Consider the following 18,474-nt stretch of genomic DNA (forward strand, 5'->3'; position numbering starts at 1 on the left):
TGGAGAACAAAGGCCTTTGTGTTTTCTACATGCACTTCCAGAACCATGGAAAAATTTAGGCTGGAAAGTCCCCACAGGCTGGCTGGGACTCCTTCTGGTCCACCAAGGATATGGGAATATCTAGGACAGGCACTAACAAGCAGAAATAGCATAAATAATGATGTCAAGTCTTATTCATTTTCCAAACTCACAGAGTTTTCACTCAAAAAAGATAAAAAAACCCCCCAAAACCTCTCTGTCCTAAAGGGATATGTTAGAGCTGCAGAATCTGCCCAGACAAACCTGTAATAAAAAATAAAAGTTGGAATAAGCCATTAAAACCTTCTCCTCTACCTCTGCCTGTGGTTACTTTTCTCATCCTACCCTTCCTGCAACTGAGTTGATTGTTGAGTTTCCATAAAAGGATGGAAAAAGCACTTGCATCAAAAAAAAAAAAAAAAAAAAGGCAGAAGAGAAGAAGAAAACACCAGACCACGGTTACTTAAACCTGCTGTCAGCACTTCAGCCACAAGGAACATTGAAATGTTCAGGGCTTTGTCTCATCTAAATCCCCTGAGATAGTCTGTGCTCAATCTTAGCAAGAAATATGCATGGATATTTTGATTAAAAAAGAAAAAAAAAAAAGAACCAAAATCAGTAAGAAGAAAGAAAGTGGGTTCAGATGGTCAGAAAGTATTGTTCCACCTTCAGTCAGCTCAAGAAACCAACTCTCAAGTGTATTAACTGCAGAAATGCCTGGATCCTGAGCTGAAGGGAGAAGAGCTTTAAAAAAGGGCTTGCTTAAAGTAGATTTCTTTTAGGAGAGAGGAAGTCAGTGTCCCAGTTTGAGAGCAGAGGTTTCATGTCACTGGGGGGCTGCAGCAGCCCCTGGAGAGATTTTTCAGACCTGCATTTCCCCAGAGACCTTCCTGGAGTTTCAGACTCTGAACACGAACAAAAAGCTGGGTTTCAAATTAACATCCCAGTTTCAGAACACGTTCCAATTGTACCAAGCTAGCAAAGGAGGAGTCAGATGAGGGGTGCAGGAGTTCAGCTGAGCAGCACTTCTCACGTTCTCCCTCATCTGCATGGGTCAAGGTAAATCCTTCTCTCCTCAAGGTACATCTCATCCCTGAATTATCCCGCTTTTTTAAGTGGCTGAGTTCATTAGGAAAAGGAGCAGCACAAACCCACCAGACACTCGTGTGAAAAGCTGCTTAACTGGGAACAAACACATCAAACAGGAAGGTGGGAGATCATGTCAGAAGAGATAAAAGCCAAAGAGAAGCCCCACTGCATAATGCTGAGGACAGAAATAGGCCTGCAGTGCCTAAATCCACCAGAGCTACGAGCAGAAAAATTGGGTGCTTTAGTGTCATGAACTCAGGAAAAAAAATTAAGTTTGGCAGGACAGAACCCTTCCCCCTGCACAGGTGAATGTTCCAGCTGAAATGAGGCTCAGAAACGCTAAGCACAGCACGGTGCTGCGCCCAAGGGGGCTGTCAGGGCTTCAGTAGCACTGCCTTTATAATATTCAATAACCTGCCGAGGCATAGATATCTTTTACTGTCCCCAATTAACAACCAACTCATTAGAAAGGCAACACACATTCGCCAGGAAGACACACAGTCGAGTGAAATCATTAAAAACTAAACTGGCACGGGAGGAAAAGAAGAACAAGTGCTATGAAACTGAAAAAAAAATCCCTGTTGCTTCTTAATGAGATAACTGGGGACCTGTGGATGGAGCAGAGGGTCAGGAATACTCCAGTGCCCACCTCTGGAGTGAACATGGCAGTGGGGAAAAAAAGGACAGAATAATCTCTTATTTCTTTTCCCTTTGCATTCAAGTTGCAGCTTATGCTTCTTAAACTTCAAAAGTATTTTAGTGGTTTCAATTTGCAGAGGCACCGAGGAACTGACACTTCCCAGCTCACAAAGAACCTTGTCTTCAACCAGCACTGCTTTCCCCCACACCACCTGCTTTAATGACCACAAAATGAAGTCAGTGAACTGAGCAATTACCTTCATAAAATAGAATAATAAAAAACAAAGTAGTTCTCGGGTACTTTTTTTTTTTACTTAGAATTTTAAAACTGCAAATAAAAAAAGGGAATAAATTCAGTTTAAAATCATAAGACTGACTTAATAAGAACTTACTAAAATGCTGGATCACACACCCTGAGCATGTGAACAATCAGACACCAGACTGAAGCAGCAGAGTTCTGAATATTGTTGTCCTAAAAGGTTATTGTTGTGGGGGATCTTCTTGTGCACAAATCCTCATCTCCACTGCAAATAACAAGCCTGGCTTTGCTCGAGCCAGGTCGAACCTTTGAGCCTGATGCAGTGATGGGCACCATTTCTAACTGAGTCAGCTCCACTTGGGAGCTGGGACACAGACCAGCAGGTCCCCCATGGCTGTTCTTGTGCTCATTTTATACAAAAGAACCACATTTTGAGGCCTGATGCTTGAATCCAGGTAATGTGATTAGGAGCAGGAGGTCAGGAGCTGCTGTTAACTCACAGTGATACCAAGAAAAAAGAGAATTTCAATGCAATTGAAAGGTAAAAAACTCAAGAGAGATGGACAACATTTCTCATAAAACATATTAATCCAGGAGTGAACCACAGAGGTCACATCACAGAGAACACCTTGTTAGCAGGATTCAAACAAGGCTTGAACACAGCAAAAATACTCAGGATAAAGAGGCAAACAAAAAGTGGGGACAAAAGCAGAGATGAAGAGTTTGGGGAAGGTTTTAAACCCTGGTCCTTCAGGGCACAGCTCACTGATTAGGGACTACCAGAAACCTTCCTCCACAAGGCCACTCACAGCACTCTACTGTTTTTCCTTAAATCACCTCCATCATCCCCATCAGCAGTGCCAAGGCAACAGCCAGGCGAGGACCACGTGGAGGGACACACCCCAGGACACGCCAGACACTGCTCCAACCCCAGCAACCTACAAATGCTGGAGACATTCCCTGGGGGCAGCTTCGATCCAGGAGCACAAATTCCCTCTGAGCCCTTGCTCCCGCAGCACAGAAACAGCCCAAACCTCCAGCTTGAGGATGTCGTGCTGCAGCTTGCGCTGGAATTCCAGGAAGTGGGAGATGGTGAGCTTGCCCTTCAGGTCTGCCCCGAAGAAGTAGGTGGTGAGGGCGGAGTTGAAGCCGGTTTTGAGGGTGTTCCCCGTGGTGGAGCGGTCCCTGTGGCGCATCCCCATGCTGGTCTGGGAGCGAATGATGCTCTGCACCTGGGGATGACAGGGAAATCCTTAAAGTCAGTTTTAAGAAACAATTCACCCAGTTTGCATATGAACATTCCAGTGCTGATCCTGTGCCTGGTCAAGCAGAGAGCAGCTTGTTCCCGGTAAAGCTGCGGGAGGTGAAAAAGCCATGGCAGTTGTGAGGAAGAAAACACCCTGCACAGTGTTTTGGAGCTTCCACTCCTTTACTGCACACCTTTGTGAGCTCACACCACGTTTCTTTTCCACTTGTGCACAAATCCAGGGGTTTTCTATCCCTCCTTGCTGCCTGTTGCTCTGGAAGCTCCTCCATCCCTGGGGCTGTCCCACCCAGAGCAAAGGGCTCTCCAAAAAACTTTCCCACCCCCTAAAGCATGCCAAAAGGTTGATCTTGAAGGATGTGACAGCCTGAAAAATCCCAGAGTTCATTATTTTTAGGGTCCTGTGCTAATTCAAGGGGGCAGCCAACCCAAATACACACTCACCTGCTCTCTCCATCCCTCAAATATCCTCCTAAACCTTCCCAGCACCTGCCCATCTGAATGATTATTGCTGGGGTATGAGAAGCCAGGCTTGCTTTCTGTGTAGAAATTGATCCTTTCCAACAAATACAGAAGGATTTGTGTTAAAGATAATGAGTGTGAGAAAGAAGGGAGGGGGAAAAAAAGCCACCTGACAGCACAGGCTTCCCAAAGCTCCAGCAAACACCACTGCTTTGCCTTCAGCCTCTTCCTCCCGCCGACAGAAGTTGGAAGGGAGGAAGAAAAACAGCTGCCAAGAGTTCCAGCTGTTAAAAGGATGCTAGAACCTCATTAGTGTGGTATTTGGCGTGTTCAGTTTTTTCCTAACGAGGGAGAAAGCGCTGGAACAATCCCACAGGGGATGCTCCAGAGGAAAATGCCGCGTTATCGCTGCCGGGATCACCTCAGCTGAAATGCTGCCTCCAAACAGGCACTGCTGGCTGTTCTTCCATTACAGGGAAAATTAAAATGAGGAGAAAATAAAGAGGGGAGAAAAAAAATACATGAAAAAGGTTTTGGGGTTTTTTTGGTTTTGGATTTTTTTTTTTTAAATATGCCCTGTGATGTGAGGAGGGATGTGGGGTGACCTAATTGTGGCCTTCCAGTACCTGAAGAGAGCCTACAATAAACATGGAGAAGGACTATTTACAAGGGTCTGGAGTGACAGGAAAAAGGGGAATGGGTTCAAACTGCCAGAGGGTAGGGATAGATGGGGGATATTGGGAAGGAATTCTTGGCTGTAAGGGTGGGGAGGCCCTGGCACAGGTTGCCCAGCAGAGCTGTGGCTGCCCCATCCCTGGAAGTGTCCAAGGCCAGGTTGGACGGGGCTTGGAGCAACCTGGGCTGGTGGAATGAGATGAGCTTTAAGGTCCCTCCCATCCCAAACCATTCTGGGACTCCGTGATTTTTGCACTGTAAACAGCAGCTCCTCACTTTGCTGTGCTCCGCTTCCACCGCGAGCTCTGCACGCGGCGCATTCCGGAGACAAATATTTATAAACTGTCTGATGCAATGCAGTTTTTATGACCAGTTTGGAAAGCTGTCCCAGTCTCTACACAAGTGTTTAGCACACTGCAGACTGCTCCACAGAGCAGCTTTTCCTGGCTGTTATTTATGTGGCACCCCACAGCTCTCTTCTCCTCTCCCATCTATAATGAGCGGCGGAACAGTTTGAGAATCCACCTGTGGGCACTGGAGCCAAAATTATTTGACTGGTCCCTGTTTTGAGTGATCTTTCCAATGCCCAGAAAGCAAAGAGCTGTCCTCGCCCACAGCTCATCAATTGTACCAGGATGTGGAGCACTGAGATGCTCCACTGCTTTTGTTCATATTTCAGCCTAAGTGTTTGTGATGTTTCATCTTTTGCACCAGATGAAGGGGAAAAAAGTAAAAAAAAAAAAAAAAAAATCGATTAAAATAGTTAATGGTTTGAAGAGAAATCACCAGTAACACTGCCTGCGAGTTCATTACTTTTCACCCAACTTTTTAATTAAAAAGAGGAGTAAACTCACAGTTTACATGCTGAAGGATGAAGAGTTGGAGCTGATACTGATGCAGGCACCACATTATTCAGTGCTGTGCACTAACCACATGAATCAGCTGGGGAAGAAAATCTGAGGCTTTTCAGCAAGCCTGAAGAAATTCAATATTTTTTATTAAGTAGTTAAAGCCTCCAACTCACATATTAGCTAAATTAGTGAAGCAATCTTTTTTCCTGAACACTCCTAGGGTTTTCAGACATTAATGAGGGGAAGGACCTGCTGTTGGCTATCTCCAAAGATGACCTGTGAAGGAGGAGCCAGAAGTTCCTCCCCACGTGCTCGCAGCCAGCAGGAGGGATGATATTTTTCTTCCTCTTCCTTTTCTCCTCATTCTTCCCCAAAAGACACTGCTCTTTTAAACTGGTGTCACCTCCAGCAGCACAATCCCCTGGAAGGGCCAGTTCCAGATGCTCCTTCCAGGTGGGATGTTTACAGGACCCCGCCACACCCTTCATGCCCTTACTGAGGCACTTGCACACGGAGAGAACAAGAGTATTTATCACACAAATGACTGTTTGTTACATTATATACGTGCACAGTGTGGTCTATGTGCCTCCCACTGACTGTGTGTTTGTTTTAGTTCTGTTTGGGAAGTGCAGCCAATCAATATCCTCAGACATCACCAGAACTGTCAGCTTCTCTCACTTTCCAAAACAGCTCCCTCATCCTCTGACTCCCAAGCTCTGGAAAGATCAGCCTTCACCAAAATACTCTGGTGTTCTAACCAGGAACTTTATTCCTTCCTATAGAGGCAGTGACACATGTAACAAGCTTAACAAAAATACCTTCCCCTTCCTAAGGGTTTTTGTATGACTTAATGCATGTATAACTTCCCTTGGCCTACTGGATGACTTGAAATCATTTAATTCAATTTTGTACCTTCATCTGCGTGGCACTTTTGGAAAGGTTCATCCTCTAGAAACGTTCTTTTTCACTTTACGTGGCTAATAAAAAAGCCAAACACGACACCTGTATTGGCACCTTGGTGTCACTGCATCTTTAGTAGGAGGTTAATCCTTCTCTGCTTTTCCTAAACTCACGGATCGCCATAACTGATTTAATCCTGGAACATTTTAAGTGCCACAAAACACGTTTGGAATCGTTAAAGATGATCAGAGAGCTGCAGTGGAGTGCACTACACAGACAGAAGGAAAACCAGTGTTTTTCACTTTGGGAAAGAAAGGGAAGGAAGGAAGATGAACAAACCCCTGGGTTTACATTTCAAGCTGTCAAGCGAAGGGGTATTAGATTGCAGATAAACATGCTCCATTCTCCTCACAGTGCTAAGTGTTCACCTAAATCCCTGCAGCTACCCGGACCTATTCCCTGGCTCTGCAGCAAACTCGTGACGATGACATCATCCCCACAGGTAATAATTTCAGGAGCATGACAGCAAAAGATCAAAAGGGGGGAATTAATTTAACAGGCCTCCTCTGCCACTAGTTCCTCCCATTTATAGCAAGTGCCACAAGCATGACCTCGTAGAGACTCTTTTGAAGTGAACTGGTCATTGAATAACTGGGAAGAATCTCTGACTGGATTATTCGGGGCTGCTTTGGTCCCAGGTATCAGTTTGCAAAAGGCACTTAAATTTCCTTTCATGAGCAGCACATGCAGGGAGCTTTGCTAACATGCTGTGATTTCAGGGTGCTTGTGAATTCCCAGAACCTCAAGATTGTTTTCTACAACGGCAAGGAAAATCACCCAGCCCTGCCTGGGGAGGGCAGATCTTTTCCCCTCTGACAGCTCGAGTTCTCACTCGGACACAACCACAAGCCACAGCTCGTAGGAGGAGCTCACCAACACCAGACATGAAGGCTGAGCTCATTAAAAAGCCAGCATCCAAATCCCCGCTGATGAAGTCTTTTGAGAAGTAGGGGACTAATGAAAATATGCTCTCAATGACACTTTTTTAGATTATGTTGGAGTAAGTGGATAAATTCTCCTAAAGCAGACTCACCTTGGATATTCTCTGAAGACAAGTAAGATTAAGGAACACAGTAGAAGCTGTGGAAGGAAGCAGGATCAAAATTCCATGGCATCAGTGGAGTGAAAAAAAGTTCTTTATCTACTTTGGAGGTGACATCTTCTAAAGAATTGTTATAGAATCACAGAGTGGTTTGGGTTGGAAGGGACTTTAAAAGCCCATCTTGTTCCAACCCTCTGCCGTGGGCAGGGACACCTTCCACTAGAGACCAGGCTGCTTCAATCCCATCCAACCTGGCCTTGAACACTGGTGACAAAGTCACAGGAAATCTGAAATGCTTGTCCTGGTTGAATGAAAAATTCTGCCCTGAAATATCCAGTTAAAAAAACACCCCACAAGCGTACTGAGGCAACGCAGCAGAGCACAGGAGGAAAAGACATAAACCAGCACTAACCACAAATATAAACCACAGTAACATCACAGAGGAGCACTGCACTTCTGACTGAGATGCTGCAGAGTTAAGAAATCAACCTTTAGTTCAACTTGCCTGCTCAAACTCTTCCATGTCCACCTCGCCGTCACCGTTCAGATCAAACATCTTAAAGGCGATTTCAAAATTCCTCTGGGGAGCTACATTAAAAAAAAACCACAAACACAATAAAAGAACAGTTAACAGAGACACAAAAGCTCCACAAAAAAGGCACAAGTTCTGGAAGACTTTATCCAAAAGAAATTTTCCCTAATGCTTGCAATTTTAGTAAGAAAATGCAGCTCTTGGGAACCTCGAGACAAGGAGCTGGGATGAGAAGTTTCTTGAACAATGTTTATTCCATGCAGAGGTGGAAAAAGCTTGAAAGCAAGACACTATTTGATATTTCCAATGACAATTTCTAATGGCAATAGCACCAGTTTGGCCAGAGGAGGTTCCCCAGGTGCCGCAGAGCACTCCGTGTGCTCCGTGAAGCAGTCGGTGGGTGAGGGGCAGGCCTGGAATTTGGGTATTTCTCCTCCAGACTCAGCTCTTGTCTCACTGCACAAATTTAAACAAATGATTCCCACCCTGTCTCAGTGCAGTTATGACACTGAGACAACATGTGGGCTGGAGCTCACCAGCTGAGACGCCGCTGCACATTATTTTTCATTGCATTTAGTCTGTGCTGTCATGGTTTATTTAGGCAGAACTCTGCCAAGGCATCACTTCCCAGCCACCCATCCCAACAAACCACGCTCTTTCCCCTGCATCCTACCACAGGATTTTAGTACCTTTCCATTTTGGGCTCTGCAACCCATCACCATTTGAAGCTACAACACAGTGCCACAATTTTTTTCCACATTAAGCAAATAGATGAGAATTTGTCTTTCTCTGCTACTTTCTAATGCACACCACCTACAGGAATTTTGGTGCTTGCTGGGATTTCTAGGGAATCCTCTAGGCTATAACTAGTGCTTGGGCTGTCATCTGAAATGTTCAGTTAAAATTTAGCCCCTTTATTCGCTCCCCACCCAAATCTGGCAGCAGGATGTAGATCACTGGTGAGGCTCACCCCTCTTTAACCTCATCTGTGCAATCAGCTTGGAATATTTCTTTTGGATGCTCAAAAAACACTGAGTTTCTGCAACCACCCTTCTGTGGCAAGGCATCTCCTTGGTAAGGGGGAAGGTAAAAAGGAATCACTCAGACAAAAGGAAATTAATATGGAACGACCTGAAGTGGATTTTTTACTTTAGTTGCAGCTCCGACTCAAGGCCAGGAGACTTTTACACGCTGTAATTACTGGCAGCACTTCATCACGAAAAGATTCAACAAACATGCTAATGAGATCCCTTTTCCCAAACAACTTTGTGCCCGAAACAGATGTACAATGACATTAAAGCTGATGGCAGGAACACAGCCTGTCACTACCCACTTGATATACACAGCACACACGGTCCCGCCGTTCGTCCCTGCATTCCCGATTTCCCCCTGCCAGCCCCGAATTCCAACCACCACGTGCATAAACAAGGTCTCCTGTAACCAGCAGCACGTGGTGGGTCAATCACTCCCCCTCTCCTTCCACCCACATCCCTGCAGGGCCCTCCAGCAGCTCCTCCATCCTGCTGCTGGGATGGGAGACCTTTGCTTGCCCTCCCTCGTTAATCCAGTGTTAATTGAGCTGGGGACAGCTGGTCCCCCTGTCCCCAACACCGCCTTCATAATCTCTCCAATGATACATCTATTTTAGGGGATTTGTACAAAAACCTCCTCTCTATCCATCCAGCACTTCCAGTGATGAATCCCCCGTTTTCTCGAGGAGCAACAAGCTTCCAACTGCTGTCTTAATATTTAAATGAAACACATTCACTTTAATTGCAAGGGCTGCATGAAAGCCTGGAGGCAATTTCCTCTGTCTAGCACTGCATGGAAAGATATTTCCTCTATGAGGAAGAGGAGGAATATGCAAAACCCTAATCTAATTACAAGATAACCAGAAAGAGAGCAATCGACACATCCCATCCTTCTTCCCCCATTTGCTCTGCCAGGTTTATTTTGAGATTGGAAAATTTGTTACTCCTTGTTAAAAACTGGTCTTTGAGTTCCCCTGCCTTTTTTTAAGAAAACATAATATGGATAATGTAATATAAAACACAGAATATAAAAAAATTGCACATCCCATTTGTGCAGACAGGGGATGAACAGAGAAAGCAAAACACTTTACTTACCCCTCTCAAGGGCCATTTCCTTCTTTTACATCTCTAAATACACATTTCCAGGAGTGGTTTATCAAAGAACAACACTTGCAAGATTGAAATGAACAGTTCAGCACCAAAAATCTGCAGGCTCAGTATTTTCTAAGGACAGGGAAGCGATGTGGCTTTCCATTGGCAAATTTAATTACCTCACTCCTTGAGCTAATAAGCGACACAGGCGGTTTCTTCCTTTGATTTAAGTATCCCTCTCCAATTCCTTGGGATGGCACTTCAATCCAAACAGTGTGAACCTGAGCCAGGGGAACCAGAGGGCACTGAAAACAATTAGCTCACCCTGCTCCTGCTCAGGAAGGAATGTTCATTAAGATGCACCTCCCTGATCTCCAGGATTGGATTTATGGGTCCTGGGTGAGATAATTCCTGCCCATCCTCTTGGCTGTGATGCTTCTGGCCAGGATTTATTGGGAAGACTGACTCTGTGCCCAGCCTGTCCCTTACTGGTCCCCATTACCTCAGCCTGCCCAACCTCCATTTCTCTTCCTCCTCCTGCACTGACAGCTCTCAAACTCACAGACCATTAAAGCAGCAGATCCCAGTTTGCTCAGCCAAATGTAACCTTTAATCCCCCTTTATTCTGCCCCCCAATTTTACTCTTCCCAACTGCAGTTTCCCTAAATTTCCCCGCTGCCCCCTTAATTAAGATTGCTCCAAATGAGTGCAATATTCCTCCTGCAACGAGGGAGGAGATGGTGATACTTCCGAGTGATTCCTCCAAATCGTTTACGTGGAACCCCAGAACGGTTTGGGTTGGAAGGGACCTTGAAGATAATCCAGTTCCAACCCTCCCACCAGGGACAGGGACACCTTTCACCAGACCAACGTGAGTGGAACTGTGGTGCTGGAGCCCACACTCCTCTCAATTCATGAGTTACCTATTCCTACCTTGGAGGCACATGGAACCATGCCTAGAAAGATCAGAGTGAAATGATCCTGCAGATCCATAACTCCACCAGCTCTACACCCCAAGCTGCTCTTTCAACTGACCCAGGAGTTAGTGCAAAGGCAACTGACATTTTTCTTGATTCATCTACTCAAATCAAATATTTGGCACAGAAAGGCAGCAAGAAAAGCAAAAGCCACACATGGGAATGTTATGAAGATGAGCAACTTCCACCAGACAAACAGATGAGGAGCAGCAGCTCTGACCACATTGAAAAAAACCCACTCCCATCCATCAGTGCAAAGCCCTGGGGGAGCCTCTGAGGGATTAAATGGGTTGATTAGGCATCTTTAAGCCAATTATGCCATTTTAAACTACTTCCAATTATTCAAAGGACCAATTTGCAGCACTCAATTGCTCTTTACTGCCCTGTGCTCTCACCAGCAGCAATGTGTTCTGAAAGACATTCAAAGCTTGCCGATGAGAAAGGCCATGTTTTTTTTTCTGGTTTTGCACTCATTTGATCTTCTCTTCTCCCCAGACTCCACATTCCACACTTGGAGACACCTCTCAACGAGTCTTTCCCTCCGGCTCCTGCTGCAGCTCACGCAGCACGTGGCTGCACGCAAGTTAAGAGCCTGTGATGTCTTGCAGCAGAATTCTCTGTCCCTTCCTTTGATCTCTGTTATTCGGGGATATTGCTGTGAGCAGCACAAAATCACTCCATCTCCTAATTCTGCAGAAGTAAGTGGGTTTCTGGAACTTCTCAACGAGGCTGACAAGTGGTGCATGCAGAGTAGTAGGGAATTCACCACCCTCTGTGACACAGAGCTTGGTGGAGATCCATCAGCTCATCCCAGCACGCAAAACCACGAAGAGATGAAGTGAGAAAGACTATGGGAAGACTGCATGAGAGGCTAGGAGAGCATCCCATGCCCCAGCGGCAGTTTTTAAATTAGAGGGGCCAAGCTCTGCCTGGAAAGACGCCAAACTGTGAGAAATCCATCCCTGTCCTGTCCTTCATCACGGCCACCACTCCCACAGAAGTTGGGATGCTGGGCCAGAGAGCTCTTGCTCTGACAGGAAGCAACCAGGTTTATGTTTGGAAGCTGGAATATCCCTTGGAAAAGGATCTCTGTGCTGCTCAGATGCATCTGGGAAACACCACACTGCAGCAACTGGGCTGGCAGAAAGGTATGAAGACACCCCTGCACCAAAGTGTGGGTGAGATGGACCCACAGAAGGCAAACAGAGGGTCTTGAAAGACTAAAGATAAAGTCAACATGACCAGGACCACAAACAAAACAGTCCTGTGGACTCAAAGCAACCTTTTACCCCCATTTCTTGTGGACAGGAGCCCTGTGGCACAGGGCAAAGCAGCATTAAGGCATCACTGATAAGATCACAGAGATAACAGATCTCACTTGTGGCAGGGATGGGGGCTGAAGACATTCCTGTCAGCCAGGAATACCTGTTCAGAACAGGCCCTGGCTATCGGGTCACCTGTGTGCAGCAGTGTGGGAGAACATTCCCTGCCCCCTCCATCACTGGGACACACACAGCACTCGGGATCTGGCCAGAACGTAATTCCAGAGTCAGCCGGTTTGGGATTTATTTCCTACACAGGGGAAAATAAAAAAATAACACAGGTGAAGCCATCCTAAGGGATGGAGCTTGTTGTAGTCTAAAAAGAACGCCAGCAGGAGATGGGAGAAGGAGCTGCAGGTTTGCTACGAGAGCCCTGGTAAGGGAGTAATTACTGTGGCTTCAGCCAGTGTTATTTAACCCTCCTGCCAGGAGTATTAAATCCAGACACAGAGGCAGTCCAACTGTGGAAACAACACCAATTCATTCTGTTAATGCCCAGCTCCCTTCAGTACCTGTTAATAAAGCTGACATTAGAGTGCCTGGGTAACAGATCCCATTTGCTTGGAAATTGTAGTTGCTGATGATGGAAAAGCTCTTTCCCTCCTTCCTCCACTTGCTCTGCAAGTCCAAAAGCAAAAACCATCTTTGGTCAGGGAAGCCAGATCTTCACTCTCCCGTGACATCTGAAGGAAGTGTGAAGGATAACCCTTCCAAGTATTTAGTGGGTTTTATCTATTTGATGTCTCTCCTGTCCAGATATCTCCTTAATGTTTGGGTTATTTAAAAAAAATGCAGAGGGAAAACCAATATTGAATTGTCTGGTTTAAGACTTACCTTCCTCATGCTATTTTATTTATTTCCCAGGGGAAAAAAACAGTCAGAAACTGCTGGATTCCTGCAAGGTTATGTTTAGTAGCTGGAACCAGCATGGTGTAACAGAGAACTTTCTATTTAGCCACAGGGGAAGGTTTGTTTAGGAGTTTTATCTTTATAAAAGCAAAGGCTTTACAAATGAAACCAAAACTCTTTCTCTGGGGAATCATTGTAGCTCCAGAGACACTCCTCTATCTTCAGTAACTATTCAGCAAACTCCCCAAATACCTAAAACTCGGCCTAAAAGCCCTGGAATGCTTTTTTACCTTGTCTCTCTCTTTTTTTTAAATTTTTTTTTAATTTTCCTTTTTGAAAGCTCCTGCCTTGCCCACCCTTCACACAGCTCCTCAAAGCACACACCACCCAGTTCTGTCTCCTCTTGTTAGTCTGACTAACTCCCCAGTAATTGTGAACACGTTTAAAAGCCCAAGAACAAGAGGAAAAAAAAAAAAAAAAAAACCCTGCTCCTCCTGCACAGCCCTCCAAAACAAGGCTGGCTGTTCCTCCAACACATGCTGGTCCTTTTCTTTTATTCTCACAACAAAGAAATTACACCAAACCAAGAACAGTTTTTCTTTACTGCTGCCTGTGGAAGCACATGAAATTAATTTTGATTAGGGGGTTGTTCACCGCCAGCACAGCCATAAAAACAAGGGCAAGAGTGTTGTCTAAACCACATCCAGTAATGCGATACCAGAGGTTTTAGAGCTCTTTGTCATCTGTGGAGACTCCAATGAAAAGCCCCTCTACACAGGTAAATACCTGGAGATCATTTTGGCACAGGCAAGAGGAATGTAACAAAGGAACAGCAAAGGCCCTGCGAGCCGGTTCTGAGCCTCAGTCAAATAATAAAAGCAGATTAAAGTCATAAAACAAATTCCCTGGTTTGAATCGGCTTTATCTCTCAGTGTTTGTTTTCACAACGTGAAGGTCACATACAAGTCTTCCCCCACCACATCCATCTGAAAACAAACAAGACCTTGAGCGTTTCTTCTCCCCGGGAACAGATCCTCAGTAAATAAGAGCTGCCTCTCATGTCTTCATATTACAACATGGAAGAACATGGAGAGAAAATACAGCCCCTGCTGCTTTGATAAAACATGGGTGATTAACCCAGCTGACTCCTGAACAGCACAGGGGTCTGCAGGATACTGGGGGTTGTCCAGCTTTTTAATTCCACAGATCAGGTCACCATGAAATGGATACTTAAAAAGATTTAGCCTGAAAATAAAATGCCTCAAGTTCATTCAGACACTGCCCCCATTACCCCCCATTTTCTAACGGGGTTGAAAAATTGCTGTGGACTTTCGTGTTTATGACACAGCACCTTCCAGGCAGCCAGAGGAGCTGTGCAAATGAGCTTTTGAGCTTGATTTCCACGTGAAGAAAGTCTAGAAATGCCATTTGACATTACCAAAGGCTTCAGTTTCACCGGTTCTTGCCAACAAAGCAAACTTTTAAGTGCCAGCACTCGGAGCGCAGAAGACTTTGCTGGAACAGATTAGCAGATCACAGGAATATCACAAATGCAAGTCAAGAGCAGCGGGGTGAAAAGACAGAAGGTATCTGTGATACTTGTGGAAATGTAAACAGCTTAACGTCTCTCCTCATTGGGTTACATTACACGCAAGCCTGAGCTCACCCAAGTGGAAATAGAAGTGGAAAAGGGAGTTTGGGGCAGGCGTGAGACCAGCGAAGGGCTGGAAAGCAACGTCCACCCAGACACAGGAATGTCATATGAACACAGCCTGAGAACACGTCTCCATTTACAGTTCTGACCAGTAGGTCAAATGACTCATTCGAAAAGAATCTGTCACATTTCAAAAAGGGAAATAAATCTCCAGAAGTTATCCATCTGCTCGTCTTCCTGAAGCACCTGAAGCTCAGCCTAAAGCAGATGAAGCGACAGCAATTTCTCAGCTCGAGTTGCAGGCAATCAGAGATGCCTTTTAGGGAAATGCACGGAGACAACAAGAGCAAACACACTTGCTTGTGAGCCTTCAAAACCTAAAAAAGCAGCAATTGCAGGGAAAATCCCCAGTACTTACTGGAAAGGACCGTGGTGAGGAAGATGTAGTCGGAGAAAGAGATGAGTCCACATTCTCCAAGGGCATAAAATATGCTGTCCTCGTCAGCAAACTTCTCCCGCTCCTGGGACAGCTTCTATTTGTTCACCCGAGCACACCCCAAAAAAGAGAGAAGAAAGGAATCAATTAAATGGGGAAATGGAAGGTTTTCTTTGTATCCTTACCACCAACAAGCCACTCCACGGACACACACCCCTACTATCTCTATTCATATCCAGTGGACCTTTTCCAGCCTTCAAATCTGACAGAAAAGCTCCGGAAAGATCAGTGCTTCCCCACCTCAGATGAGGGATAAGGAATTGCACGGGATTGTTCAGTTGCTTTAGCCCAGGTGGCATACAGATAAATAAAACTATGGCCATTTGGCTTACAATGATCAGAATCTTTTGAGATTTGTGTTATGAAAATCAGAATTTTTTAATATAGGCTTCAGTAAGGCGATGATATTTCACTAACAGCTTTTTAGTTGGGCTCTGCTGCAGCAGTAGCCAAGAAAGAACTATTTGACACAAACATAAAGTATGTTTTAAGTTATCAAAACCATGTAGTTCTCAGCAACACACAACTCAGGAGCGTGGGTACAACCTCACAAGGAGGATGGGGACTGAAACCCATCTCAACCTCCCTCTTGCTCCAGTTGTTTTTCAATTACCACCTCATGACATCTTACTTAAGCCAAAGATCTGAGTCCCTTTGATCAGTAGGACCTTCAAAGGCTGAAAAGGATCCATCCAACTGTTAGGGAATCCACACTGGTGACCCACTTCAAGAACACAGCAGGAGGAGGCACACGCACACGGGGAGGGGAATTAAATTATTAACAAGGAGAGTAGGGGTGGTTGAGGTTATTCCACGGAAAACCAGGCCATGCAAGCACACAGGCATGGTGAAAAGCAAGGCTGAATTTAGAAACAGCTTGAGGAAAAAACCACCGACAAACACCACCACACGAGGGTCCAGCTACACGACTGTCCCCCACCGTTACCTCTGTCTAGCGGAGATCCCACCATATACAAGACAAAGGAAAGAAAACTGGTTAACCAACAATAAAACAAGCAGGCAAAACATCACATCAAGTCCAACGGTTAGGTTTGCCAAGAGCAAGAAAGTTTGGAGGCAACCAGGTGGTTGCTGTGGCCGGAAGCCTACGGAGATATCCCAGCAAGGGTCAGCCCCACTGTCTGCAGGTGATGTCTCTCATCCACCTCAGGTTTTTCTTGTTTTGTTTGTTTGTTTGTTTTTTGAGAGAGAACTCACCATTGTGTGTGGCTGCAGAGTGGGGATGAGCTCAGCTAATAATTTAGATGAAAATTTAACCCGTATCTGGCTCGGAAACCACAAGAAAAGAGACAAAAACAATCATACAGATGACAAAAAAAAAAAAAAAAACCCACAACCAGTTTCCAGGGAAAAACAGTTCAGGTCTACTGATCACATGAAATTATTCCCAGCAACTCTGCCTTTACCATCTGGAGAGAGCCAGGAATTTAATAAGAGGTGAATCACTAACAGCAGACAGCATGGTAATGTCATCCATTTGATGCTTCTTATGCTTATGGGGTGGTAACCAGGCTGAAGTTACCATTTACTCAAAATACGTTTTTGCTTCTCTTCCCATTGAGGTGGAGCCGAAACACGTGGATCCATCCTCGCCGATGCGGAGAACAAATTAACAACGCCTGGTTTTAGCTTTAAACCAGAGGGAGGGTTTGTGGAGGAAAAAAAGGAGTTTCCTGCAATTGCACCTCCCCTGCTCGTGTGATTTATTGCCTCTCCTTCTGACTGCCCCTCTTGAGCAGCATTTATCATAAACTGCCTATTTGCATCCTGCTCCAAGGATCCCACGAGAAAAAAAAGTTCCAAAGGTTGGGGTATTAATTTTTAGGGGTTTCTTTTCTGCACTTAAAATTCATAGCCTCAAAATATTCCTCCCAAGAGAAAAGCACATCCATAGACTAACAATAAAAGAGCATATTTAAGTCAGTGGCTCCCTGAAATATAAAGACAGATGGGAGGGACAAGCATTTACCCATTTGCATCTTACTTTGAGCAAACAAAGCACAAAATGGTATTTATTTATATTAAACAAGCATCTCCTCCTCTGGCTCACTGAGAAGCTGTGTTTGATTGCTTTCCATGAGCTTTGTGGGAAGCCCACCTCACTATGGGAAAGGCTGAAAGCATCCTTCCCAGGGGTTGTTCCCCACCATGAAACATTCTATTCCACAGAATTACACAGAACCTCCAGGAAAAATAATAGAAAATAAATCAATCTACCTACTGCACAAAGCACTGTTGTGATTCCTCAAAGTTCCAAGGTGACTGACCCAAAGTCAGCCCTCACTAACACCTAAAATCACTGTGTACAGACCTTGAGATTCTTTTGCACATCCCCCTTTGCTTCCAGCATTGTCCCTTTCAGCCAGAAAGGTTCCCTTTCCAAACCTGCATCCTTTTCTAGAGACAAGTAATGTTCACTCTCTTGCATCTGAGCACAAGGTGATTCTCAAAGGGCTCCTCCGTTAAATCAGTCAAACCCCTCCCATTAAATCCATTCCCAAAACCAGAGTAACCAGTTAAGATCCTTCAGCATGTCCAAAAAAACATTCCAACCCGAGCATTCACAAGTGAGCAAGCCACAGGAAACAGTTTACAATTATGATGTATTTTTTAACCAAGCATTTAACAAGCACACAGGCGAGCAAACCCCCCCTCAAATCGACAGATAAAAAGAAAAACAGATTCCAAATATAACAAAAAAACAGATTCAAAATATAACGCTTGGTTTGCCCTTTGCAAATCAGGCTGCAAGCCCAGCAGCAGAACATGGGTTGAACAGATCAACAGAGTGACCAGGCTCCCCCAAACCCGTGTGGCAGAGGAATAAATGGAGTGTTGAATGCAGGCAACTCCCCAGAGTTGTTCTGTGTTCAGGCTGCCTGCAAAGCATCCAGAGATACATCACAAACTTCACATATTCCACCCCAAAACTGATCTGGAGGGCTGGAGCCTCCCTCGAGCCAAGCACGTGGTACAGCTCCCAGGAAGCAAAGGATTTGTGGGGAAAAAAAAACCAAACCACCAGTTCTTCCATTCCTGGCCAAATACCACCCTTATTTTTGATTTTACAATTGTTTCCCTCGGGCTGAGTGAAAAGTGAAACGTCGATAGATTTAACTATAAATATAATAATGGCCAGTCTTCGCAAGCGAAGATCCGGGGAAGGTCTTTCCACCTTCCAGCCTGCGCATTGGATTTTTTAGGTGAGACACAGTGTGCGCGGAACTGAGCCCACCCTTTA

The 18,474-nt window shown here is 45.1% G+C and overlaps 1 protein-coding gene across 2 annotated transcripts in view; it reads right to left on the reverse strand.

The window, feature by feature from the left end:
* Window positions 1-18,474, reverse strand: part of MICU1 (mitochondrial calcium uptake 1) — an 82,441-nt gene that overhangs the window by 20,183 nt on the left and 43,784 nt on the right. Inside the window, exons 7-10 of one of the 2 annotated variants that reach the window (XM_050339685.1) lie at window positions 16,431-16,496; window positions 15,135-15,249; window positions 7,765-7,847; window positions 3,040-3,237 (exon numbers count right to left, since the gene is read on the reverse strand). In XM_050339685.1, the coding sequence (XP_050195642.1) occupies window positions 3,040-3,237; window positions 7,765-7,847; window positions 15,135-15,249; window positions 16,431-16,496 (462 nt within the window). The remainder of the gene's footprint in view (window positions 1-3,039; window positions 3,238-7,764; window positions 7,848-15,134; window positions 15,250-16,430; window positions 16,497-18,474) is intronic. The other variant, XM_050339676.1, reaches the window with a different exon arrangement.

This window comes from Myiozetetes cayanensis, unplaced genomic scaffold (genome assembly GCF_022539395.1).
Source record: "Myiozetetes cayanensis isolate MyiCay16 unplaced genomic scaffold, myiCay2020 scf10, whole genome shotgun sequence".
NCBI lineage: Eukaryota > Metazoa > Chordata > Aves > Passeriformes > Tyrannidae > Myiozetetes > Myiozetetes cayanensis.